Raw genomic sequence first — 27,523 nt, 5'->3', positions numbered from 1 at the left:
CGAGAGAGAGACAGACAGACAGACGGTGGGTGGGTCAGTAGGCTATATAGGTCCTATTTTCAGTAGCAGTATATATTTTTAGCAAGATCAATGCCATTTGGCCAAATACATACCAATGTTAATGCGACGGATGGGCCTGCATCTTGGCACAGAGTTCTCTGATATTTGGGGTAATTGAAGACAGTCTCAGCCTCAAATCTTTCTCAACATCTCCCAGTCTTTGCCGATGTTTAGTTGCCAATCGGCATTTAGTTTTGCCGATTTCAACCAGTTGAGCATCGCGAATGAATTAATGAAGCCACAAACTACTGCAGAACCGTTAGGGCGTAGAAGAAGAGTTAAAAATTGCCATTACATTTTTTTATCTTGCGCACCCCCTAGTGGCAGCTCGCGCACCCCCGGGGGTGCGCGCACCACACTTTGGGAACCCCTGGTGTACAGCAATCTTCAAGCTCTACCACAGATTCTTAATTGGATTGAGGTCTGGGCTTTGACTTGGCCATTCCAAGGCATTTAAATGTTTCCCTTTAAATCACTCCAGTGTGGTTTTAGCAGTATGTTTAGGGTCATTGTCCTGCTAGACTGTGAACCTTCATTCCAGTCTCAAACTTCTGGCTGACTCAAACAGGTTTTCCTCCAGAATTGCCCTGTATTTAGTGCCATCCATCCTTTCCTTCAGTCCTGACCAGCTTTCCTGTCCCTGCAGATGAAAAACATCCCCACAGCATGATGCTGCCACCACCATGCTTCATTGTAGGGATGGTGTTCTCAGGGTGTTGGGTTTGCGCCACACATGGCATTTCCCATGATGGCCAAAAAGTTCAATTTTTGTCTCATTTGACCAGAGAATCTTCTTCCATGTGTTTGGAGGGTCTGCCACATGTTGTTGGGCAAACACCAAACCTTTTTTTTTTTAAGCAATGACTTTTTTCTGGCCACTCTTCCATAAAGCCCCACTCTGTGGAGTGTATGGCTTAAAGTGGTCCTATGGACAGATACTCCCATCTCCACTGTGGATGTTTGCAGCTCCCTCAGCATTATCATTGGTGTCTTTGTTGATTCTCTGATTAATGCCCTCTTTGCCCGGTCTGTGAGTTTTGGTGGGCAGCCTTCTCTTATCAGGTCTGTAGTGGTGCCATATTCTTTCCATTTTGCTATAATGGATTTAATGGCATTCCCTGGGATATTCAAAGTTTGGGATATTTTTTATGACACAACCCTGATCTATACTTCTCTACAACTTTGTCTCTGACCTGTTTGGAGTGCTCCCTTGGTTTTCATGTTGCTTGCTTCATAGTGTTGCAGAGTCATGGTCCTTCCAGAACAGGTTGATTTATAGAGACAACATGTGACAGATCATGTGGCACTTTGATTGTACACAGATGGATCTTAATCAACTAATTATGTGACTTATGAAGTGAATTGGTTGGACCAGCTCTTATTTAGGGGTTTCATACGAAAGGGGGTGAATACTTATTTCATCTTAATTATTGTTTGTGTCACAATAAAAAAAAAACAGTGTGCACCTTTAAAGGTCATTGGCAATAGTCTGAGGGGAAACATAGCATATCAACTTTATTGTCTAGAAGAACAACCCAAAAAGCGAATTCAATTTTCCTAGTGTTTTAATTTGCACCCTAAAATTGAATAAAATGGTTAAAATATACTGTTTTGCCCAATTTCCGAAGGTTTGTTGACATCTCACTTATGCGCACTTTCACCGCCAGGGGACAGTCGTCGTGACGTCATTTAAGCCAAACAGACTGGGAGCAGTTCTGTGTTTACCTGCGAACCAAGCACACGTGTATAGACTTTGGTCATGAGAGGTTGTGTAAAATGTCTGATAGCGATTTTGAAGTAGGAACACTCCAAATTGAATATCGAGAGGTGAAACCATATATGTATGAACGTATGGCCGTTGCGAAGCAATCGGTGAATGTGGCCCACTGGTTTGACCAGACAGCGTCGGAATCAGACAGCGACTCTGCCGACTCTGATCACGGTGACCCCGGACCTCAACAAGACTCATGCCCAAACTAATTATCCTGGTAATTATGATAAATTCCTACTTTCGTCATAATACTAAATAAGAGCCCTTTTGAAGAATAATTAAACCACCCTCCCTAGTGGATATAGGTAACGATTATTTGACAGTGCGCTGTTAGGCCACATTAGCCTGCCATCCATGGCATTATACTATTTATAGCCTACTCTAAGCAAAGAAATATCCCTTTGTCTCATTTCCACAATGATTGTACAGGATCCCTCAGGATTCTTGACTTGTCAATTGCAAGCAAAAGTAAAAATGTTTACCTCCAATCTTCTCCTTTTTGCTTGAGCGTTGCTGGTCCATTTCTTCTTTGACTGCTTGATTTTGTTTCACGCACACAATCCACTCTCTCCGCCTCTTCTGGAAAAAAAACAACCCTCTGGCTTCACGCATACAATCCACTCTCTCTGCCTCATCTCCTCTTCCGGAAAAAAACAACCCTCTGGCTGCACGCACACAATCCACTCTCTCCGCCTTGTCTCCTCTTCCAGAAAAAGCCAACCCTCTTGCTCTGCCTCTTCTCCTCTTTCGGAAAAAGCCAACCCACTCGCTCCGCCTCTTCTCCTTTTTTGGAAAAAGCCAATCCTCTCGCTCCACCTCTTCTCCTCTTCCAGAAAAAGCCAATCCACTCTCTCTGCCTCTTCTCCTCTCTCGGAAAAAGGTAAAAACTTCTTCCTGAACTGGTCCCGTTGTTACAGTTCACTGCACAACAATAAGGCATGGTTTTTCTTTGGAAATTCCTGAATGCACGTCTGCACTCAAGCCGAATGGCAATGTAAGTAAACAGAAGTGGACTCAGCTCAAGCAGTTTGTTTGGCTTAAATGACGTCACGTGCCGAGTGGTCACGAAAATAGCCGAACAGAAATTTGCCGCAATCCACGCTAACTTATTTTAATTATTACTTATTAACAATACTTCTTGGGATCAGAAGAAAATTACAGAGGGTTTTTTAACATAAAGTTTCAAATGTGCATAAAATTAAAACCGTTGCCTATGAGCTTTAAAGTGGTAGGCATGTTGTGTAAATCAAATGCTGCTAACCCCCAAAAAATCCATTTTAAATCCGTCTTGTAATGCAACAAAACAGGACAAACACCAAGGGGATGGATGCTTTTGCAAGGCACCATATATATACAGTGCCTTGCAAAAGTATTCATACCCCTTGAACTTTTTCACATTTTTCCACCTTACAACCACAAACTTAAAATTTTTTTTTATTGAGATTTTATGTGATAGACCAACACAGAGTAGCACATAATTGTGAAGTGAAACAAAAATGATAAATGGTCTTCAAAATTTTAAACAAATAAAAATCTGAAAAATCTGATGTCCATTAGTATTCAGCCCCCCTGCGTCAATACTTTGTAGAGCCACCTTTTGCTGCAATTACAGCTGCAAGTCTTTTGTGGTATGTCTCTACCAGCTTTGCACATCTAGACACTGAAATTTTTGCCCATTCTTCTTTGCAAAATAGCTCAAGCTCAGCGAGATTGGATGGAGAGCATCTGTGAACAGCAATTTTCAAGTCTTGCCACAGATGCTCAATGGGATTTAGGTCTGGACTTTGACTGGGCCATTCTAACACATATTAATATTCTTTGATCTAAACCATTCCATTGTAGCTCTGGCTGTATGTTTAGTGTTATTGTCTTGCTGGAAGGTGAATCTCCTTCCCAGTCTCAAGTCTTTTGCAGCCTCCAACAGGTTTTCTTCCAGGATTGCCCTGTATTTAGCTCCATCCATCTTCCCATCAACTCTGACCAGCTTCCCTGTCCCTGCTGAAGAAAAGCATCCCCATAGCATGATGCTGCCACCACCATGTTTCACAGTGGGGATGGTGTGTGCAGGGTGATGAGCAGTGTTAGTTTTCCGCCACACATAGTGCTTTGCATTTAGGCCAAAAAGTTCAACTTTGGTCTCATCTGACCAAAGCACCTTCTTTCACATGTTTGCTGTGTCCCCTACGTGGCTTCTTATGCCTGTCTTTCAACAATGGCTTTCTTCTTGCCACTCTTCCAAAAAGGCCAGATTTGTGGAGTGTACGACTTATAGTTGTCCTGTGCACACATTCTCCCACCTGAGCTGTGGATTTCTGCAGCTCCTCCAGAGTGATCATGGGCCCCTTGGCTGCTTCTCTGACTAGTGCTCTCCTTGCTCGCTCTGTCAGTTTAGGTGGACGGCCATATCTTGGTAGGTTTGCAGTTGTGCCATACTTTTTCCATTTTTGAATGATGGATTGAACAGTGCTTCTTGAGATGTTCAGAGCTTGGGATATTATTTATAACCTAACCCTGCTTTAAACTTCTCCAGAACTTTATCCCTGACCTGTCTGGTGAGTTCTTTGGTCTTCATGATGCTGTTTGTTCTTCAGTGTTCTCTAACAAACCACTGAGGCCTTCACAGAACAAGTGTATTTATGCTGAGAGTAAATTACACACAGTAGGACTCTATTATCTAATTAGATGACTTCTGAAGGCAATTGATTGCACTGGATTGTACACCACATTTTTCAGATTTTTATTTGTTTAAAATTTTGAAGACCATTTATTATTTTCGTTTCACTTCACAATTACCGTATGTGCTACTCTGTGTTGGTCTATCACATAAAATCTCAATAAAAAAATTTTAAGTTTGTGGTTGTAAGGTGGAAAAATGTGAAAAAGTTCAAGGGGTATGAATACTTTTGCAAGGCACTATAGTGTGTGTGTGTGTGTGTGTGTGTGTGTGTGTGTGTGTGTGTGTGTGGTCTGTCCCTGACATTTAATCATCTTAATAAATCTGTCATTCGCATAAGAAGAAGAGAATAAATGAATGGTAAAATATGTACAATAGTAAAGATATTTGCACTATACAGGATTAATAAATAATTCAATAAGTTCAGAAAAAATAACAATAAATGTTTAGCATAAAATGATTAAATAATTACGATAAATATTTCAGGGTTTTTTTTGTCAGATTAGAATTTATTCTCAGATATTTCATTGTGCAAATACAGGTTTCTTATCAAACATCCCAGATTTGGATAAAGTGTATATTTTGTGGCCAAAGCAAATATATTTGAGATTTTATGTCACAGGCCATTAGTTAGATTTAGTTCAGAAAAAAAAAACTATATACACACACACACACACACACACACACACACAGCAGAAAGGGGGTGGTGTTTCTGGGGAAAATAATATATGTTGGCAACTGAACTTGTTTTGAGAGAAGATACAGTCAGTTTCAGGGTTTTAGTGTGAAACTGAGAGTGATAGGGTTTAAATGGAAACAGACACATTCTTTTCAGCTCAGTGTTATTCCTAGACTTTAGTCACAGTCCCGAGTCCTAATTAGCACGAACTGTAAGGAAAACCTCCCTATTATGAAAAAAGAAAGAAATCTCATAACCTCAGATCATATTGAAGAAAAAGAGAGAAGGACAAATGGTGTTTTATCGGAGTTCATTTCACTTTGATTTTTGAACAGTTCACAGAATTTGAGCAGAGTCACACTTCTGAAGCAATCTCACGTAATGTTCCTCTTTCCTAGTGGTTGCGGTGTTTGTACACCAGAGAGAGCTGTGATACAGTCTTTACAGAAGTCATTTGGACTCGGGTGAAAATGACACGGACTCTGCATCTGTAAACAGACTGTGCATGGAGGAAGAACATGAAAATAAAGAGTACAGATTAAATTATGTACTTTTCAAATAGTATGATGTGTTTTGGAATAGGAAGAAAGAGTGAGTGTCTTGACACTGTCCTTCAGTACGAGGTGAATTACTGTGTGCTTTCACCAGCTCCTACTATAATTGAATGGAATGAGGATAAATGGATACCGAATGTTATTAAAGGCAGATGGACTCTCACGGACATGCAATAGAACTGTCTAAAAATTCTGTGTTTCTTTCTGCAGGTCTTTGCTGCAGCAGTTACAGAAGCTTCAGGCTCTAGTCAGTGGCAAAGTGCCTCGATCCTGTAAGATGGCCTCCACACAGACCGGGACCTGTCTCATGGTATGCTTTCTCTTACTCTTTTTCACTCTTCTTAAGATCTTAGGCGCAATTTCATCAAGTGGAAAGAAAATGTCACATTGTTTGTATATATTGGACTATCCTGAGGAAGTAGCAACAAACACCACTAGTTACAAACAGGAACACACCCACTGTCAAAAGCAAAAAAAAAAAAAAAATCACCCTTCATTGCATGTTATACCTCAATCTCTATCTATCTATCTATCTATCTATCTATTGAGCTATCAAACTATCTTTTTATTTTATTCCCCAAATTTAAAATTTACATCAAACACAAACAGGCAAATCCCCCCCCCCCCCCCCCCCCCGGTTCTTTCACACACAAGTATAATTACTCAAGCATAAGCCTGTAAGGGCTGTAATTATTAATCTCTTACACTCTAATTCATATAATTATTAATAGCTTATATTACTCTTGAATGTTAATACTGAATAAATTATATGTTTAGTATTTTATAGATAGATAGATAGATAGATAGATAGATAGATAGATAGATAGATAGATAGATAGATAGATAGCATGAGACTCTGTCACAGCTGATCTTTGTAAAAAGGGTGCTAGTGCATTGTGGTGTGTGTGTATGTCTTGTGGACTGATCTAGAGTCACATTTCTTCCATGGAGCTTTCAGATTCAAGACTCAAAATAGATTCAAGAGAGCTTTATTGCCAATACATCCATATACAAGTATACAGTGCACTGAAATATCGTTTCCTTCAGCCTCCCCATGGTGCATTTATAAAGAAATAGAACGAAAAAAGAGATTACAAAACAAGGCATATAAATAACACTCTATATAGCTTTCTAAGTAAACGCCTAGCTATCTAAACATCTAGCTATCCAAGTACAATAAACAAAATAAATGACAAGACAAAGACAGGTGCCAAGTGACATTGTTCATTTGAGTGCAAAAATTTAGTACACTCAGTTTACAACCCTAATTCCAAAAAAGTTTAGATGCTGTGTAAAATGTAAATAAAATCAGAATGCTATGATTTCAGAAGTCATGGAAACCCTATATTTCATTGAAAATTGTACAAAGACAGCATATCCAATTTTGAAACTGAGACACACACACACACACACACACACACATATAATATGGCATATTTACCACTGTGTGGGCAGTACTGCTATTTTTAACAAAACACTATAAATGTCTGGGAACTGAGGAGACCAATTGCTGTAGTTTTGAAAATGAAATGTTGTCCCATACTTGTCTGATATACAGTTTCAGTTGTTCAACAGTTTGGGGTCTCCTTTGTCATACTTTGTGTTTCATAATGCACGTAATGTTTTCAGTGCAAGGTAATTCTGGACTGCAGGCAGGCCAGTTTAGCACCTGGACTCTTTTACTATGGTGCCATGCAGTTGTAATATTTGCAGAATGTGGTTTGGCATTGTTTTGCTGAAATAAGCAAGGCCTTCCCTGAAAAAGATGTCTTAATGTATATCATTCAGCACTAATGGTGCTTTCCCAGATGTGCAAGCTACCCATGCCATGTGCACTAATGCCCTCCATAACATCACACATGCTGGCTTTTGAACTTTGTGCTGATAATGAGCCAGATGGTCCCTCTTCTCTTTAGCCCAGAGGATGTGGTGTCCGTGAGTTCCAAAAAGAATTTCAAATTTCAATTCATCAGACTACAGGACAGTTTTCCACTTCATCTCAGTCCATCGTCAATGAGCTTAGGTCTAGAGAAGCAGCTGGTGTTTCTGGATATTGTTTATATACTGTTTTAACTTGTATTTGTGGATGCAGTGATGAACTGTGTGCGCAGATGATGGTTTTTGGAAGTGTTCCTGAGTCCATGCAGCAATTTCCACTACAGAATCATGTCTGTTTTTAATGCCATGTCACATTCTCTTTTTATTTACATTTTACACAGCATCTCAACTTTTTGGAATTGGGGTTCTATTACACTACACACATAATGATGAAGTCACAGCTATTCATGGCCTGAAGTCCTAGAGAGCATAATTCACCCTGCTCTCTGTGTGGGTAGGATGGGCTCAGTGTCGTCTCTTTTCATTGAAGTGAGACTACCCAATCATGTTCATTATTTATATGGAATAGGGAAGACAGAACTTTTCTCTGAGTGTGTTCAGTCGTCCTCTTATGGTTCATGACCAGCAGGTTAAAAAGATGCATGGTTTGCCTTCCCACACAGCTGACATAGACTGAATTGGGAGAAAACTGTGTATAAATCTGAAAACAGAAAAACAGCCTGTTGAAGTGGTGTAAATAGAGAGTGTGCTGAGTGAGTATCACACTGACTCTAGATTAGCTGGTTGCGGCGGAGCGGCGCTCTCACCGTGTGTGTGGTTCCTCTTCTCGGCCAGGTGGTGGCGCTGTGTTTTGTGCTGGTTTTGGGCTCGCTGGCTCCCTGCCTGCCTGAGCTCTCACTCTACTCTTCTTCCTCCTCCTCATCCTCACCATCACACACGGTGAAATCTGGCCCGCTTCCCGCGACTCACCTCTACACCACCAGCCCGGGTACGTGTCCCATAAGGATGATAGATTACTGATATAGTGCTTTTTACTGTCATTTCACAGCACATTACATACAACACATTCAACTGTCTAACAGAGTGCTCTCTCTCTCTCTCTCTGTCCCTGCCTGATTCACTGTCTTTCTGTTTTTGTCTATCTCTGATTCTCTCTCTCTCTCTCTCTATCTATCTTTCTTTGTCTCTCTCTATCTTTGTCTCTTTTTGTGCCTCTCTATGGTCCCTCTACTGAGCTCTGATGACTTCCTGGCAGAATGGCTGTTCTCACTCTCTGATTAATGCTGAAAGTCTCATGCTGAGATATCACGCCATAGCCCTCACCAACCTTCTTGCTCATCAGTTACATACATACACACTTGCTTCTGAATATCATCTCTCCATTATTCAAAAGCCTCCTCCATTTTGAGGAAGGCTGGCTGTGTTGCCATAGTAACTGAAGATCTGTTCAGGCCTGACTCAATGCATTTTAGTGTTTATTAAACACACACAAAATATTATTATTATTATTATTATTATTATGCATTAATTCATATAGCAGCATAAATCATGCAACTATATTTTTGAAAACTTGCAACATTAATATTTATTTATAACATTATTATTGTTGTTGCTGTTGATGATTATGATGATATTAAGAAGAAGACACACAAGCGAGTCATACACACTGTAGTTCTAAGTTTAGAACTCATAGTAACTGTGCTATTATTGTGTGTGTGTGTGTGTGTGTGTTTGCAGTCCGGTCCCGCAGCCTGCTCTTCTATGAGGAGGGTTCCTCGCTGGAGAACAGCCACAGGAGCATGCTGAGTGTAAAGAGGGGGGAGGGGGCGCCACACCAATATACACAGGACCTGAAGGAGACCCACAAGCAGACTCACACTCACATCAGCACGTACCTGAACCCAGCACAGTCTGACAAGAACAGCAGTGGCGCCCCCCTCCTCCACCAAGAGCAACACTTCCATACACGGTGAGAAGAACACACACACACATCATATATATTTAGTAATATATTTTTGTTTGGGGCGGCACGGTGGTGTAGTGGTTAGCGCTGTCGCCTCACAGCAAGAAGGTCCTGGGTTCGAGCCCCGGGGCCGGCGAGGGCCTTTCTGTGTGGAGTTTGCATGTTCTCCCCGTGTCCGCGTGGGTTTCCTCCGGGTGCTCCGGTTTCCCCCACAGTCCAAAGACATGCAGGTTAGGTTAACTGGTGACTCTAAATTGACCGTAGGTGTGAATGTGAGTGTGAATGGTTGTCTGTCTATGTGTCAGACCTGGCGACTTGTCCAGGGTGTACCCCGCCTTTCGCCCGTAGTCAGCTGGGATAGGCTCCAGCTTGCCTGCGACCCTGTAGAAGGATAAAGCGGCTAGAGATAATGAGATGAGATGAGATATTTTTGTTTTTCTAGCTCACGCAGCTGCTACAAATGTCAGCTTGCATAAATGTTACAAAGCCCATACAATACTGAATAAAAAAATTTGAAGATTTACCTGTTTGTAAATAATTACACAACAGAAAGTCACATGACACTAATCAAGCTGTGTGTGCACACGCCTGTGTGTGTGCACATGTGCCATAAATGTAAAGGTAACAATAACATATGAATATTTCATGTTAATTTTTGTAACTCGAAGGAGAATGGATGGACATGAAATTTTAAAGGGGACAAAGTATGAAAAACTCACTTTTTCAGTGCTTGTGCATATACAGTTGGATATCTGGAGCCTACCAACCCACAAATTCTGAAATACCACAACCCAGTCAGTTTCTTTTGGGCTGCCTGTTTCAGAAAACTTGGCTGCATCCAAATGCGCAATCTTCCATAGTATCAGTATGCAAAAAGAAATACGTAGGGTGTCCGAATACTCACTAGGGATTTAATAATAGTTGAACAGTCCCCAGATGACCTACTCCATCCGTAGTATGCAAACTTACCACACCACACTATCCCAAAATTCAGCTGAAGCAGATGAATAACTGAAGAATTCCCCAAGGAAAAATAGAAAAAAGTTGGCTGTATGAAGTGAAAATGGTTGTTGCAGTGGTATACAAATGGATCAGGATTTGTTTAAACATTTCTGCCGATGCAGAAGTATATATTTTTTATTTTATTTCGCTGCATACAACCCCGATTCCAAAAAAGTTGGGACAAAGTACAAATGTAAACAAAAATGGAATGCAATAATTTACAAATCTCAAAAACTGATATTGTATTCACAATAGAACATAGACAACATATCAAATGTCGAAAATGAGACATTTTGAAATTTCATGCCAAATATTGGCTCATTTGAAATTTCATGACAGCAACACATCTCAAAAAAGTTGGGACAGGGGCAATAAGAGGCTGGAAAAGTTAAAGGTACAAAAAAGGAACAGCTGGAGGACAAAATTGCAACTCATTAGGTCAATTGGCAATAGGTAATTAACATGACTGGGTATAAAAAGAGCATCTTGGAGTGGCAGCAGCTCTCAGAAGTAAAGATGGGAAGAGGATCACCAATCCCCCTAATTCTGCGCCAACAAATAGTGGAGCAATATCAGAAAGGAGTTCGACAGTGTAAAATTGCAAAGAGTTTGAACATATCATCATCTACAGTGCATAATATCATCAAGAGATTCAGAGAATCTGGAAGAATCTCTGTGCGTAAGGGTCAAGGCTGGAAAACCATACTGGGTGCCTGTGATCTTCGGGCCCTTAGATGGCACTGCATCACATACAGGCATGCTTCTGTATTGGAAATCACAAAATGGGCTCAGGAATATTTCCAGAGAACATTATCTGTGAACACAATTCACTGTGCCATCCGCCGTTGCCAGCTAAAACTCTATAGTTCAAAGAAGCCTCTGTATTTAAACATGATCCAGAAGCACAGATGTCTTCTCTGGGCCAAAGCTCATTTAAAATGGACTGTGGCAAAGTGGAAAACTGTTCTGTGGTCAGACGAATCAAAATTTGAAGTTCTTTATGGAAATCAGGGACGTCGTGTCATTCGGACTAAAGAGGAGAAGGACGACCCAAGTTGTTATCAGCGCTCAGTTCAGAAGCCTGCATCTCTGATGGTATGGGGTTGCATTAGTGCATTTGGCATGGGCAGCTTACACATCTGGAAAGACACCATCAATGCTGAAAAGTATATCCAGGTTCTAGAGCAACATATGCTCCCATCCAGACTACGTCCCTTTCAGGGAAGACCTTGCATTTTCCAACATGACAATGCCAAACCACATACTGCATCAATTACAGCATCATGGCTGCATAGAAGAAGGGTCCGGGTACTGAACTGGCCAGCCTGCAGTCCAGATCTTTCACCCATAGAAAACATTTGTCGCATCATAAAACGGAAGATACAACAAAAAAGACCTAAGACAGTTGAGCAACTAGAATCCTACATTAGACAAGAATGGGTTAACATTCCTATCCCTAAACTTGAGCAACTTGTCTCCTCAGTCTCCAGACGTTTACAGACTGTAGTAAAGAGAAAAGGGGATGTCTCACAGTGGTAAACATGGCCTTGTCCCAACTTTTTTGAGATATGTTGTTGTCATGAAATTTAAAATCACCTAATTTTTCTCTTTAAATGATACATTTTCTCAGTTTAAACATTTGATATGTCATCTATGTTCTATTCTGGATAAAATATGGAATTTTGAAACTTCCACATCATTGCATTCTGTTTTTATTTACAATTTGTACTTTGTCCCAACTTTTTTGGAATCGGGGTTGTACAAGTGTATACGTCATCTGTGAACATCCATGTCATTGGACAGGTAAGATGGCAGAGGAGTACATTGGAATTGTGTCCTTACTACTCTCTCACATGCTCATAAAATGTACAACAGTTACAGTCAGGTAGTAGGTACTTAATTGTCGTTACTACATACTGAGATTTCAGATTCAGCCCATGTGCTTCAATGAGACAATATTCATCCAAGTATCTCCAATCATGCCCTGTGATGACCTGGCGACTTGTCCAGGGTGTACCCTGCCTTTCACCTGTAGTCAGCTAGGATAGGCTCCAGCTTGCCTGCGACTCTGTAGAACAGGATAAAGTGGCTAGAGATAATGAGATGAGATGAGATGAGATGAGATGAGATGAGATGAGATGAGATGAGATCTCCAATCATGGCTTGAGAACTGCCTTTCTGAATAAATATTCATAATGAAAGTGCTACCTGATTGGCCAGTGGAATGAGGGTGGGGGTGAGGCGAGCAGTGGCTCATTATCATTTAAAGGAACAGGCACTCAAATCAGCCATTTTGAACAGGGCTGTTTAGACAGTTTGAGAAAGGAGCTGTGGTGCTTTATCCTTGTGGGATATTGACCAAAGCATAATCACAGAGATTTCATTAAGTCCTCAGGGAACTGTGTCAACTTGTGAAAAAGGATTATTACTATATCACCTTGAATGTAAATGAAAGTATGTAACCCTTGTGTTCTGTTCACTAGTGAATCATGGATTCCCTCTGTATCCAGATTCTAAAATCTTAGGGCCCGTTTACACGAGGACGCTGTCGGGTAAAAACGACTAAATATTTTATCGGAAGTGCCTTTCGTCTACACGGGGATGGCGTTTCCGAGGCTGAAAACGGAAAAAATTGAAAACGCCTTCCAGAGTGGATAAGTTAAAAACAGCCCCCGTTGCATATCCGCCTAAACTACCCAATACGCGAAACTCTGCTCAGATCTGCTCACGTCGGGTACGCGTTTACGTCATACATATGTCATATACTGTACATGCCAGCCCGGGAAGTAAGAAAGTAAGTAAAAAAGTAAGAGCATGTCTGATTACATCGATCCAACGGACCTTCAAGCTGCTCTGGCAACTTTAATAAACGTCCAGGAGTCCTTCGAACATCTATACCGAATCTGCACATATACTGTTAATGAACAGAGGCGGGTATAGTATGCTCTTACTTTTTTACTTACTTTCTTACTTACCATAGCCAGAGTAGTCAAAGTTTTTGCGGCGCAGATGTGCAGATCAGACAAGACAGAAGATGTTGCGCATGCGTGCAGACATAGCGGAGGTCTTTCACAGCACCACCTAGCCACCTGGCATGCACATCCAATTGAATTCCACACATTTATGCATCACCGTATAGACGCAGATTTCCTCCTTGAAAACGGTCGTGTAGACGTGGAAAAAAGTGAGAACGAAAACGGACTTTTGCGTTTTTGTTTCAGACCATCCCCGTGTAAAGTGGGCCTTAGACAATTTAAATGAAAAATTAATAAAAATCAGCACAAGCTACCAGAACAGCTTTGATGTACTTTGATCAAACTGGAACTGTACAGAAGCCATCCATCCATTATCCATAACCACTTATCCTGTGCAGGGTCATGGGCAAGCTGGAGCCTATCCCAGCTGACTATGGGCGAGAGGCGGGGTACACCCTGGACAAGTCGCCAAATCATCGCAGGGCTGACACATGGAGACAAACAACAATTCATGCTCACATTCACACCTACAGTCAATTTAGAGTCACCAATTAACCTAACCTGCATGTCTTTAGACTGTAGGGGAAACCTGAGCACCCGGAGGAAACCCACGCAGACACAGGGAGAACATGCAAACGCCACACAGAAAGGCCCCTGTCGGCCACTAGGCTCGAACCCAGAACCTTCTTGCTGTGAGGCGACAGTGCTAACCACTACACCACCATACTGCCCCCTGTACAGGAGCCATGAATGTTATTTTTCCTAAAATATTCATTCACTCAGTGTTCTGAAATATACACCACAGCTATCCAACACATCAATCCAAAATCTCCCATTAGTGTTCAGTTGGGTTGAAATCTGGTGACTGTAAAAGCCATAGGATGATTTATATCATTTTCATCCTCATCAAATATTCGGTGACCTTCATGACCTTCACATAAGAATTAGATTGATGTGACAGGAGCTAACATCATCCTTTTGGTAATTTTTAAAGTATTGTATGAACATCAATATGATCTCAAAATGTGGATAACTGATCCAAGCAAGAAGGATCCAAAATTTTTGTTCTAATTCAAGTAAAAATGTAAAATTGTTGTATCATGCAATTGAATATGCATGTAGTATATCTGATGTATATCTTTCTATTCTTGCTTTCTTTTTTTTAATAGAGAGAATGATCCTGATGGAGAGGCTGAATATTTCTAACCTCTCTGAGCGGAGCTGCCTACATCACATAGGCCTCCGCTGACCTTTGACCCCATGTCATCCAGGCCCTACTCCTGGTGGTGCTCCCAAGTGTTACCACTCTTTCATCCTACAAAACCAAGACATCATACACCACTCTCAGGCACACAGCCTGAGCACACCAATGTGCAAAAAGAAGACAGAGAGAGAAGAGGGAACAGAAAAATGACCCAGAGTGACTGAGTGAGAGAACGAGTGAAAAAGCTGCTGTTCTCTCTAAAATCACACCAAATTGGTATTCTTCCTTCTAAGATTTCTCTTCCTCTCTGTTCCCTTTTCTAAAAAAAAATAAGAAAAAAGTACTGGCGTTATAACAGGTGCCTGGTGTTCTGAGCTTTCACTTTCACAACAGATTTCAGTCTATGTGCCAAAAGTGTTAAACAAAATGACACGATCTTGGTCCAGTCTGTTGTGCAGTCTTTTATGATGGGAAACTTCCTTGATTGGGTGTTACTAATGCTCAGAGAAATCTGTTACAATGTCCAGCTTCAATTTCCAGTTGACTGACAGACAATTTCAGATCTTCTAAATGCCTCCCACTCGTAAAGCATGAATCGAAACAGAAACTGGACAACTTATTGAAAAGTTTACTTAATTTTTTGTTTTGTTTTAGGGTTTTTTTTTCCTGTTTTGTTTATTACATCTACATTTTGATTTTGAAACTGATTCTTTTGCCTGTGGACCATGTCATGCTTAATACTTCTAGCACAAAAGTGTTAAAGCCCATACTTTAGTTAAAAGCAGTGTATTCTTTTATATTCACCACAAGAACAGTTGATGCATTGAGTTAAAGCTGGACTGCACTTGTTTTGCACTAGGAAAACTAATTGATTTAAGTGCCTTCAAGTTATTTTTTTTCCATGTATTCATATTTAATATTTACTATTTTCTTAACCTCCAGTCTTCTCTTTTAGATTCTTTTGAGCTTACTGAGAATTAAATGGATTTTTATTTTTTTTTTTACTGTTACATTTAAAAATCTAGATGCATTTGTACTGAATTTAAAGTATCCATAATATATTCAACGATTGTCAGCATTCCAAAAAGAGCATATTTATTTTATGCACAAAAAAAGTGAAACTTTTTTTTTTTAAATAATTGCCATGGATGATGTAAAATTTACATGATCTTTTTTTGTCATAACTGTTAAACAGTTTTTGTGTTATCTTTATTCTGTATAAAGAAAAGAAACTTTTGTATATAGGGTGGATAGAACCAGGACAATCAGCAGTAATGCCATCACAATAGTTAGAAATCTCCTTTCTTTTATGCAGAATATTTTTTTAAATAAAGTTTAACTGCAATCTTACATACAAATATGCAGATATATACTTTGTTATACACCTGAGAATCTGAATACCATGGAAGTGAAGACATTCATACACATGCACATCAAATGTATATCATGTCAAATTCATTTCAATTGTTTCTAATGGTGCAATTCTATGTGCTTTCATTCTTGCATCATGTATATAATATCCATATGATCTGATTATTCTTGTAAAGCAAAAAAGTCACGTAATTCACCAATGTACGCACAATTCCCAATTTGAAAACTTTAAATGGCTTTGTATTTGGTAAAGATATCATGAACCTCATCAAGCTGCTGTCCATGAGGTAATTATGTTGTATTTTCTATCCTATAGTTTACTGAATAGTTCCAACTGTGTCCTGTCTTTAGAGTTGGCTTGTTTAATCATTGGAAAATATCAAAGTGTACAGTATAATTTTACAGTATAATTGCAGCTTTGTGTCTCCATAAATAAATGAGTCAATCAGGGCTAAAGCCTGGATCAAGATTTCTCTAAAACTTGGCTCAGATTTAAGAGTTGGCTTGGACTTCCATAATTCAAGCTAGGAATTATGTCTAAAATACCTTACATGTTGGAAACGCTTTAAAAACCTAGAACTTTCAGTGTAATTATTGTTGGTACCACCTATGTCCTCATCCTTTTTGTTGCCTTTTGTACATATGACATTGATGGTCAATTCTATCTGTAAATATGGAGGATGTATTTTTATATTTCTGATGCGCTTCAGTATTCACTATGCGCCTGGTTGGGGGTTGTGGACCTGATGTTTAACTTTGGCACTGTGTTGCTTCCTTGCTGCATGTTTCTCTCTGTGCTTCAAACTTCTGTCTGTTTCTGTCTATATTATACCAAAGTAGAGTTAGAATGAAGCAAAATACAAAAATTTGCAGAAGCAAACCTCTGTTTCCTTGTGTTATTTATTTCTGTTTTTAAAATACATGTATAAATAGTTGGAGCAGAATGGGTTCCACTGCTATTATTATACACCTATAACCAAACACTACAGCACTGCCTGAAATAGCTTAACAGTTTATTATCCACAGTGTAGGAAACCATATGATCACTAGGGGTCAGGGTGGTCAGTACAGTCACTTACAAAACAAGGTCACTTCCTTCCTGCTTTTAAGAGGTAGTTGATCTGCTGAACTGAAATACATTCATAGAAGGAAAAAAAAAAGAAAGTTACATAGAACCCTTTGGTATTGTATCCAGGAGAGGCCCAAGTTAAGAACCCTTAAAGAATACCTTTGTGCAGTGACCTTAAAGAATACAGTTTGAACAGAAAATATCAAATAGTGCTACAGGTTAATATCACAAATGTCACTTTGTGGTATCACATGATGGCATTAAATTTGAAAATGTCAAAGTAGATACACACATTAGCTTATATTTGGTTCATGTAGCAGTGGTTCGTGAGGTTTGGTGTGGTATAACATTAATACCATTAACAGAATGAAGTTGAGTGGCTATCACATTTGAATTACATGCTTCTATCTACAATCCCGATTCCAAAAAAGTTGGGACAAAAGTACAAACTGTAAATAAAAATGGAATGCAATAATTTACAAATCTCAAAAACTGATATTGTATTCATAATAGAACATAGACAACATATCAAATGTCGCAAGTGAGACATTTTAAAATTTCATGCCAAATATTGGCTCATTTGAAATTTCATGACAGCAACACATCTCAAAAAAGTTGGGACAGGGGCAATAAGAGGCTGGAAAAGTTAAAAGGTACAAAAAAGGAACAGCTGGAGGACCAAATTACAACTCATTAGCTCAATTGGCAATAGGTCATTAACATGACTGGGTATAAAAAGAGCATCTTGGAGTGGCAGCGGCTCTCAGAAGTAAAGATGGGAAGAGGATCACCAATCCCCCTAATTCTGCGCCAACAAATAATGGAGCAATATCAGAAAGGAGTTGTAAAATTGTAAACAGTGTAAAATTGCAAAGACTTTGAACATATCATCATCTACAGTGCATAATATCATCAAAAGATTCAGAGAATCTGGAAGAATCTCTGTGCGTAAGGGACAAAGCTGGAAAACCATACTGGGTGCCCGTGATCTTGGGGCCCTTAGACAGCACTACATCACATACAGGCATGCTTCTGTATTGGAAATCACAAAATGGGCTCAGGAATATTTCCAGAGAACATTATCTGTGAACACAATTCACCGTGCCATCCGCCGTTGCCAGCTAAAACTCTATAGTTCAAAGAAGAAGCCGTATCTAAACATGATCCAGAAGCGCAGACGTCTTCTCTGGGACAAGGCTCATTTAAAATGGACTGTGGCAAAGTGGAAAACTGTTCTGTGGTCAGATGAATCAAAATTTGAAGTTCTTTATGGAAATCAGGGACGCCGTGTCATTCGGACTAAATAGGAGAAGGACGACTCAAGTTGTTATCAGCGCTCAGTTCAGAAGCCTGCATCTCTGATGGTATGGTATGGGGTTGCATTAGTGCGTATGGCATGGGCAGCTTACACATCTGGAAAGACACCATCAATGCTGAAAGGTATATCCAGGTTCTAGAGCAACATATGCTCCCATCCAGACGATGTCTCTTTCAGGGAAGACCTTGCATTTTCCAACATGACAATGCCAAACCACATACTGCATCAATTACAGCATCATGGCTGCGTAGAAGAAGGGTACGGGTACTGAACTGGCCAGCCTGCAGTCCAGATCTTTCACCCACAGAAAACATTTGTCGCATCATAAAACGGAAGATACGACAAAAAAGACCCAAGACAGTTGAGCAACTAGAATCCTACATTAGACAAGATTGGGTTAACATTCCTATCCCTAAACTTGAGCAGCTTGTCTCCTCAGTCCCCAGACATTTACAGACTGTTGTAAGGAGAAAAGGGGATGTCTCACGGTGGTAAAGATGGCCTTGTCCCAACTTTTTTGAGATGTGGTGTTGTCATGAAATTTAAAAATCACCTAATTTTTCTCTTTAAATCAGGGGTCCCAAACTTTTTCCTGTGAGGGCCAAATAACTTTTCCCTTCTCTGACGGCGGGCCGGGGCCAGTTTGAAACAAAAAGTGAGACGATCGCAGAGGTGTCTAAATGTAAACATTTATTGTTTTCCAGAAAGCCACACATAACCAAAAATTAACCCTTTCTGGGATCTTGACAGGAAAAAAAATCAGAAAATAAATAATAACATTATTAATGAAATAAATAACACTATTTATGAAATAAATAATAACCAAATAACCCTTTTCAAGTTTTTCACAGAAAAAAAAGACCATGGAACATTAATTTTCTTGTAGACACAACTGTTTGCAGCTCTCTCTCATCATCTTCACTCTGAAAACCAGAAAGCAAGCAGGCTATGAAACCGAACTGATACCAACACCTACCAATACAATACATTTCAGTACCAGTATGGTTGTAGAACGGATTTTATCTCAGTAGATTTCATTATGATTATATTTGTTTGTACTCAGAATGGCTCGTTCAAGTCAGAAAAGTAAGCTTACCTATATATGTTCATCAGTGTGAACTGTGGGCCTGCATCTGGCTGGTGAGAAGTTCAATGTCAGGTTCCATTTTAGTCACAGCAAGTCTCAAACACTGATGGAGATGTTCATCTGTCAATCTTGATCTCATCGGAGTTTTCAGGTGGTTCATGCGTGAAAAGGTTTGCTCACAGATATACGTGCTGCCAAAAGCTGTGGACATCTTCATACCGTGTTTTTTAATGTTTGGGTACGTGTTGTTTGGGAGGGCGGCATAGAAGTCAATAACGCTACGTTCACACTGCAAGGCTTAATGCTCAATTCCGATTTTTTTGTGAAATCCGATTTTTTTGTGAGGTCGTTCACATTAACAAATATATGCGACTTGTATGGCTACGTTCACACTGCAGGCTGAAGTGACTCAAATCCGATCTTTTCGCCCATATGTGACCTGTATCCGATCTTTTATTGACAATATGAACGACACAGATCCGATTTTTTCAAATCCGACCCAGGCCGTTTGGATATGTGGTGCTAATTCCGATTCCTATCCGCTCTTCTCATATGCGACTTCAGTCTGAACCGCCAGGTCGCATTCATCCGACTTACACGTCATCAACAAGCCACAAACGTCACTATTCTGCGCTGAAGTAGGCGGCGGGTCTCTCAAAAAAGTTACAACAACATGGCGCATAATCACAGGCGCAGATAGAGGGTGGGACGAGTCATATTTAAATTCACCTCGTTCGGTCCCCCCCACTTATAGGGAGGAAAAAACGTCTATGCTGTCTTTCTTTGCATAAGGCAAACCTCACGGAAAAATCAAAAGACTAATTACCATTCGGTTTATTGAGGTGCACAGCAGTGTATACATATAGTTGCAACAACTCACATAAAACAAAACAAAGACTGATATTCGGTTGGTTGAGCTGCGCAGACTGCACAGGTTGCGAGCTCGAGCTTGGTTGCTATGGTTACTAACAAGTTTGACAGGCATGTTGGGGTTGGTTTGCTGGCAGCTTTGTCCCCCCCCCACAGTTTTTTGCCCCCCCAGTTCAAAAAACGTATCTGCGCCCCTGCGCATGACATCAATGCGAGGGACGCTTCGGGCTGTGAAGGTTCTGAATCTTCTCAATGGAAGGACGCAGAGGTTAGGGAGCTGATTTCCATTTGGGGGGATGCAGCTATTCAAGCTAGATTGGATGAGTCATACCGCAACCGGGCGGTTTTACTTCCGTAAACACTGGCCATGCTCACTGCGTGTGACGTCGTCGTATCCTGCAGTGCGCATGCGGAACACTTTTAGGTCGCTTTTCGTTCATACTGAGGATCACATACAAGTCGCATATATTTGTTAATGTGAACGACCTCACAAAAAAATCGGATTTCACAAAAAAATCGGAATTGAGCATTAAGCCTTGCAGTGTGAACGTAGCGTATGTGATCCTCAGTATGAACGAAAAGCGACCTAAAAGTGTTCCGCATGCGCACTGCAGGATACGACGACGTCACACGCAGTGAGCATGGCCAGTGTTTACGGAAGTAAAACCGCCCGGTTGCGGTATGACTCATCCAATCTAGCTTGAATAGCTGCATCCCCCCAAATGGAAATCAGCTCCCTAACCTCTGCGTCCTTCCATTGAGAAGATTCAGAACCTTCACAGCCCGAAGCGTCCCTCGCATTGATGTCATGCGCAGGGGCGCAGATACGTTTTTTGAACTGGGGGGGGGGACAAAAAACTGTGGGGGGGGGACAAAGCTGCCAGCAAACCAACCCCAACATGCCTGTCAAACTTGTTGTTAGTAACCATAGCAACCAAGCTCGAGCTCGCAACCTGTGCAGTCTGCGCAGCTCAACCAACCGAATATCAGTCTTTGTTTTGTTTTATGTGAGTTGTTGCAACTATATGTATACACTGCTGTGCACCTCAATAAACCGAATGGTAATTAGTCTTTTGATTTTTCCGTGAGGTTTGCCTTATGCAAAGAAAGACAGCATAGACGTTTTTTCCTCCCTATAAGTGGGGGGGACCGAACGAGGTGAATTTAAATATGACTCGTCCCACCCTCTATCTGCGCCTGTGATTATGCGCCATGTTGTTGTAACTTTTTTGAGAGACCCGCCGCCTACTTCAGCGCAGAATAGTGACGTTTGTGGCTTGTTGATGACGTGTAAGTCGGATGAATGCGACCTGGCGGTTCAGACTGAAGTCGCATATGAGAAGAGCGGATAGGAATCGGAATTAGCACCACATATCCAAACGGCCTGGGTCGGATTTGAAAAAATCGGACCTGTGTCGTTCATATTGTCAATAAAAGATCGGATACAGGTCACATATGGGCGAAAAGATCGGATTTGAGTCACTTCAGCCTGCAGTGTGAACGTAGCCTAAGACTGTTGGGCTTGAATGCATCTTTCTAGGCCGTAAGGTGAACCCCGTTTTCGTTTCATCTCGCTCCGACGTCTCCGAACTACGAAATATTTATTTTAAAACTAAGAATGAGTACTAGAAAGTGTGGCGAAAAAAGTTCTCACCTTATAATCCTGTCAATTCCTCGCACCGAGCGATCGCATGGCGAACTATTTTCCTCTAAAAATGACGTGTTGGGACATCACGTGACCGGTCTGGACCAATCGCGTTGCCGATTTTTGACCACAGATCAGCTGACAGCTTGCGTAATTACAGTCACATTAGTAGAAAAAGTCTCCAAAACACCCTCCAAAGTGGGTGAAATGTCTTCTAAGTCCTAAATAGTGCTTTAAATACATCACTAAGACAATATTGCATATATGTGGTATATTGAAGTGTTTATATTATTATTAGAATAAAAATAATTTTTATTATCACCATTATTATAGTACAAAATATGGTGTAATGGTCTATGACTAGGACCATTCATGTATTCATTCTCTTCGGTTATTAACTATAAAGTACTGATCAACCATAAAACAATTTGCTTGAAAAACAGACCTACAATGTTACACAGGCAGTATTGGAATAGAGTATTGACTCATCATTGTGGGCTATACACACCATGGATTAGCCATAAAATGGCATATATAATATATAGGCAATGCGTGTGATTTCAGATCAAGATTTAAGAAATTGTGCAGGAAGGAGAAGAGTCCATAGGAATAATAATACACAATAATAATAATACAACCTATATATAATATTGCAGTTCTATTGCTCAGTTCAGAGGCACAATGGCAGGGATTCAATTATTCACTACCTATGCAGCGGCACAGTAGAGGTAGGTAAACGCACTAGGCAGCACTATGCACCTGCAGCAGTGGCAACAAAGAAGATGCAAGACTGAGTCATCATACAACAGAACTATGTGGCAAATTGCAAACTTTAATAGAAAATGTAAGCAACAAAACAGTGATATATACACATTACAAATGCAAATTTATATATACACACACAAATATATATATATATATATATATATATATATATATATATATATATATAAAAGTCCTGTGGCACGGTGCAAAAAGGCAGGGGTCAGCATCCAGGCAATGACCTAGGTGTCAGTGACAGAGAAGGGGGGTGGGGGAGACACACACACACACACACATACACAGTGCTGTGACTAATTGTCTTCACATTGAACAGTAGCAAGTAGCATTCTATGGTCATGTATGAGAAGTTAGTACATGGCTTACTTGTCCTTCTCTTGTCTAGCAGGCTCATTCAGAAATCTGGTGTACTGCTGGTAGCAGCTCTTGTGGTACTGCACCTCCAGAGCCACACAGTCTTTGTCCTTAATGTGTACCAGAATACTGTGGTCATCTTTAGTCTCAGCAGCAGTCTGCAACTTGCCTTGCCAGACAGAAAGACATGCTTATTACCACATAGGAATTTAAGTTTGCCAGTAGCATATTCACATAAAGGCACACATATGTTACATGCATACAAACATTGAAACATAACATCCATGCATGCAAACACACTTGCAGAGGGAGATAGCACTGTAGATAGTCATCAGTGATAGTGACCCTTTGTGTGTGGGGGGGGCAGGGGGGTTGATCAGTGATTGTGACCCTTTGTGTGAGTGGGGGGGATGGGTGGGTTTGCTTACCTGCTGTTAAGGTCTCAGCTTTTGAAAGAGCTTCCCTTTGTCATTTGCCTCCCTTTAAGATGAATTTGAGTTTTTTTTTTTACATATAATACACAGGGCAGGAAGGACGGGACCTGAGCTGGACATAGGCAGTGCTGACCTGGATCTAAGACTCTTAATGCTGCCCGATCTTGAGGGGCCAGCTTCGGAGGGTCTTGCGGCGTCTTGAGTTTCATCTTCCCCTTCTTTCTCGCGCACCATACGCTTTCCCGCTCGTTCAATAGCAAGTTTGTCCGTAAACCTGCAGTAACATGCAGGGTGGAAGGCAGCATCCTCGGGTATCTTGTCAAACTCTAAAGTGTTTGTAGTTTTCGGCTACTCTCCTGTTCTCACCGCTCAACTGCAGCCACTGTCGGATACTGTCCCGGTATGTATTCCACCGTTTGAAGGTAAATTCCTGGGTCACTCCGTGCTTCACAGAAGCTATATGCATATAGCACTGCTTACGTGCAAGAAGTTTTCTCCTTTTTGCCGTTATTTCCAAACTTTCCTCTCCTCCACTGCTGCTAGACGAGGCTGTGGCGGCTGCCATGTTGGTCTCTTGTTTACGAAATGGGGCTACGTCAGCAACCGTGGAACCTGTTCTGTAGCGAAATCTTATTCCGCGGTGCCAAAATATCATTCCGCGCCGATGACATTAGTTCGCTTTTTCAAGCCTTCGTGCGAAAAATTGACAGCATTACAAGGTGAGAACTTTTTGATGACATCATTTCATAATACGTCCATTTTTAAGAATTGGATATTATGTAGTTCGGAGACGTCGGAGCGGAATCTTGTTTCTGAAAGACTTTTCGGGGTTCACCTTACGGCCTATTCAGGGCATCACAGTTCTGTAACTCGGCCAACTCAAACTGATAAGAAGGCTGGGCTTCGTCAATGTCAGAAACAAAGGGGTTCTGGAAAAGGCAGATATCTTTTGCATTAACATGTAGTTCACGAAATCGCACACCGAACTCCGCCTTCAGCATTTCCAGTGCTTCCACACACTTTTCAGCTGGGAACGGGACCGCTGGGTTCTCTGTAGAGAGGTTTTGGGTAGCAGGAAGATGGATGAAGTTGTTGTTTTTCACTTGATCCAAAAGCAGCGCTAGTTTCACCTCAAATGCTTTTATGTGGGAATACATGTCGCAGATTAGTTTCCCTTGGCCTTGTAGCTGCAAGTTAAGGCTGTTCAGTATTTCTGTCACGTCTGTTAAAAATGCTAGGTGCCATTTCCATTCTGGGTCGATCAGCTCGGGGACCGTTTTGTCTTTTGAATGAAGAAATGCGTTTATCTCAGGTAGCAGCTCGTAAAAACGCCTCAAAACTCTGCCGCGGCTCAACCATCTGACCTCTGTGTAGTAAAGCACATCGCCATGCGCAGGCTCCAGTTCAGACAGGAATTGTTGGAACTGCCTGTGTTTAAGTCCCTTTGCCCTGATGAAGTTTATGCATGACGCCACAACCTTCATGACAGAATCCCACTTCAACACTTTGCAGCACAGTGCTTGCTGGTGAATTAGGCAGTGGACTTGTAGTGGGGCGATAAGACCCCGTTCTTCCATCTCCCGGTTCACGAGCCCGATCAGACCCCGAGACGCGCCCACCATACTAGGAGCTTCGTCAGTCATGATGCTAACAAGCTTTGACCAATCCAGGTTCAAGTCTTCCATGGTTTGGCATACTTTGCCAAAAATATCCTCCCCCGTCGTAGTCCCTTTGAGACTTTGGAGGGCTGCCAGATCCTCGCACATTTCAAAGTTTGCGCTAACTCCACGAATAAAAATTAGCAGCTGCGCTGTGTCCTGCACATCCGTGCTCTCATCCAGTGCTAATGAAAAAAAAGTCATATTCTTTCGTCTTCTGCTGCAGCTGGGCATATGCATTACCGGGTAATGTATATGCCCAGCTGCAGCAGAAGACGAAAGAATATGACTTAATTTCATTTAAATTTTAAATGATACACTTTAAATGATACACTTAATTATGACTTTAATTTCATTTAAAGTTTAAATGATACACTTTCTCAGTTTAAACATTTGATGTGTCATCTATGTTCTATTCTGAATAAAATATGGAATTTTGAAACTTCCACATCATTGCATTCCGTTTTTATTTACAATTTGTACTTTGTCCCAACTTTTTTGGAATCGGGGTTGTAGTACATTTTTTGAAGTAATCCTGTAATAGGCAGTTCAGCGTCAACAACACAGTCATGTACTTTAGATGTAGATGTACTTTTGTTCAACTGTCATTAACCAAGGTTGCCAGGTTTCAGGAGCGGTTCCATCCCAACTACACCTCAAAACCACACAAAAGACCTGAAACACTCTCAAAACATTTGGGCATTGGAAAAGGGAGACACATTTTCTTCTTTTTCCTCAGCCTTTGTGTGGGAAACAAGGTCAACATTATTGATGTATGGACACTGTCCACTCAACAATCCCCCTTTCCCGCTCCAAAAAGGGCTCAGATCCGGAACGTTCTTGTGGTGAGGTGACCGTGCTAACCACTACACCACCGTGCCACCATAAAAGGTTACATTAAATAATGCATAATTATGCATGCAATGGTTTTACGAATAGATACTATGATGGAAATATTGACAGGCAGGATAGCTATGGAGAAGGTGGCACAAAAGGAAGTGAAGTAAGCCCATGCAAAGTGATACATATTTAATGTGGACTTAGCTAACCCAGATCGCATATAGTGAGCAGCAGAGAGCACATAAGTTTGCAGGGTTGTGAGCAGGCATCAGTGACACAGAAATGACATTGATTAAAGTCAGATAGCATAAAAGGGGAGGAGCTGGGGTGGAGGGTGGGTTGCAAAATGGCTTGCAGAGGAAGCAGCAAAGGTAGGCAGGTTAAAGCAATTTAAATTCTGAAATTCCAAGCAGGACAAAGAATCAGCTATTTTGTTATCCAAGCCTGGAATACGCGCTGCTCAAACAATGAAATTCCTTAATACAGAGGACCATGTGAGGCGCCTCACAAATTTATTAATAAAGGGAACTGAGGAGTACCCTTTGTTAATGATGTTTACAGCTGACTCGTCACAAAAACTTGGTTTGTTTTCTTGACAAGATTTTAACCCACTGAAGACGAGCTACAACGACTGGGTAGATTTCATTACAGCAGTGGGAGAAGTATTAGCTGGCAAGGATGGCAGTTCTTTTGGCCAATGTGGCAGTGGGGGCATGGCCTAGCATCAGTTTGTGAATGGAGGGTGGGGCCAGTGAAGGTGAGTGGCAAAGTCAATGCACTTGTGGTTAATTAATGTTGGGTGTCTGTGTTGCAGTGACAGAGGATAGAAAAGGAGGGAGAGAGCAGAGAGAGGGAAGCTCTCCCGACCAGAATACGTGTGTGTGTTGTGTGTGACTGTGTATGAGCAGTAACTGAATCAAGCTGAAAAGCAAAAGAAAGAAGTAAAATAAAGTGTGTGTGTGAACATCAGCTCCTGCCTGCTATGCTTCTGTACTCCACCCACATCAAGGACATATTACAGTGGTGCCAAAACCTGGGAGTACTGAAGGGAGCCTCCACATGGAGTCCTCCCCATTCAAGGAGCTCATCTATGCCCTCACTGCCACCCAGCAGAACCAGCATCAAGTGCTGACCACCCTCCAGAAGGAGCAAGAGCAACTCTTTGAAGCCTTGATGCTGGCCCAGCAGGAAGATTGGCAGGCGTTCCAGGATCTGCTTGTGTCGGCAGGGGCTTTGACCGCCACCACAGCCAACTATCCTCACACCATCCTCAAGACGATGGGCCTGCATGACGATCTGGAAGCTTTCCTCATTCTCTTTGAGCAAGCGGCTGAAACGTGGGGGTGGCCTCTTGAGCAGTGCACAGCACGCCTCCT

At 41.2% G+C, this 27,523-nt stretch overlaps 1 protein-coding gene and 1 long non-coding RNA gene across 4 annotated transcripts in view; one reads left to right on the top strand and one right to left on the bottom strand.

Moving 5' to 3' along the window:
- creb3l1 (cAMP responsive element binding protein 3-like 1) overlaps nt 1-15,756 on the top strand; it is a 79,227-nt gene extending 63,471 nt beyond the window's left edge. For all 3 annotated transcript variants that reach the window (XM_060912093.1, XM_060912095.1, XM_060912094.1), the window contains exons 9-12: nt 5,949-6,048; nt 8,412-8,565; nt 9,315-9,546; nt 14,687-15,756. In XM_060912093.1, coding sequence (XP_060768076.1) covers nt 5,949-6,048; nt 8,412-8,565; nt 9,315-9,546; nt 14,687-14,723 — 523 coding nt within the window. In that variant the 3' untranslated portion in view covers nt 14,724-15,756. The remainder of the gene's footprint in view (nt 1-5,948; nt 6,049-8,411; nt 8,566-9,314; nt 9,547-14,686) is intronic.
- A 7,267-nt stretch (nt 15,757-23,023) lies between these two features.
- LOC132875270 (uncharacterized) lies at nt 23,024-23,686 on the bottom strand. The gene is made up of 3 exons (XR_009651779.1): nt 23,644-23,686; nt 23,228-23,384; nt 23,024-23,085 (listed from the first exon to the last, which is right to left on the bottom strand). It is a non-coding gene; the product is annotated as an uncharacterized LOC132875270 (long non-coding RNA).
- Nucleotides 23,687-27,523: the final 3,837 nt, after the last annotated feature.

Source organism: Neoarius graeffei, chromosome 27 (genome assembly GCF_027579695.1).
Source record: "Neoarius graeffei isolate fNeoGra1 chromosome 27, fNeoGra1.pri, whole genome shotgun sequence".
NCBI lineage: Eukaryota > Metazoa > Chordata > Actinopteri > Siluriformes > Ariidae > Neoarius > Neoarius graeffei.
The sequence above is the reverse complement of the archived record's forward strand: the minus strand, read 5'-3'. Positions and strand labels throughout refer to the sequence as shown.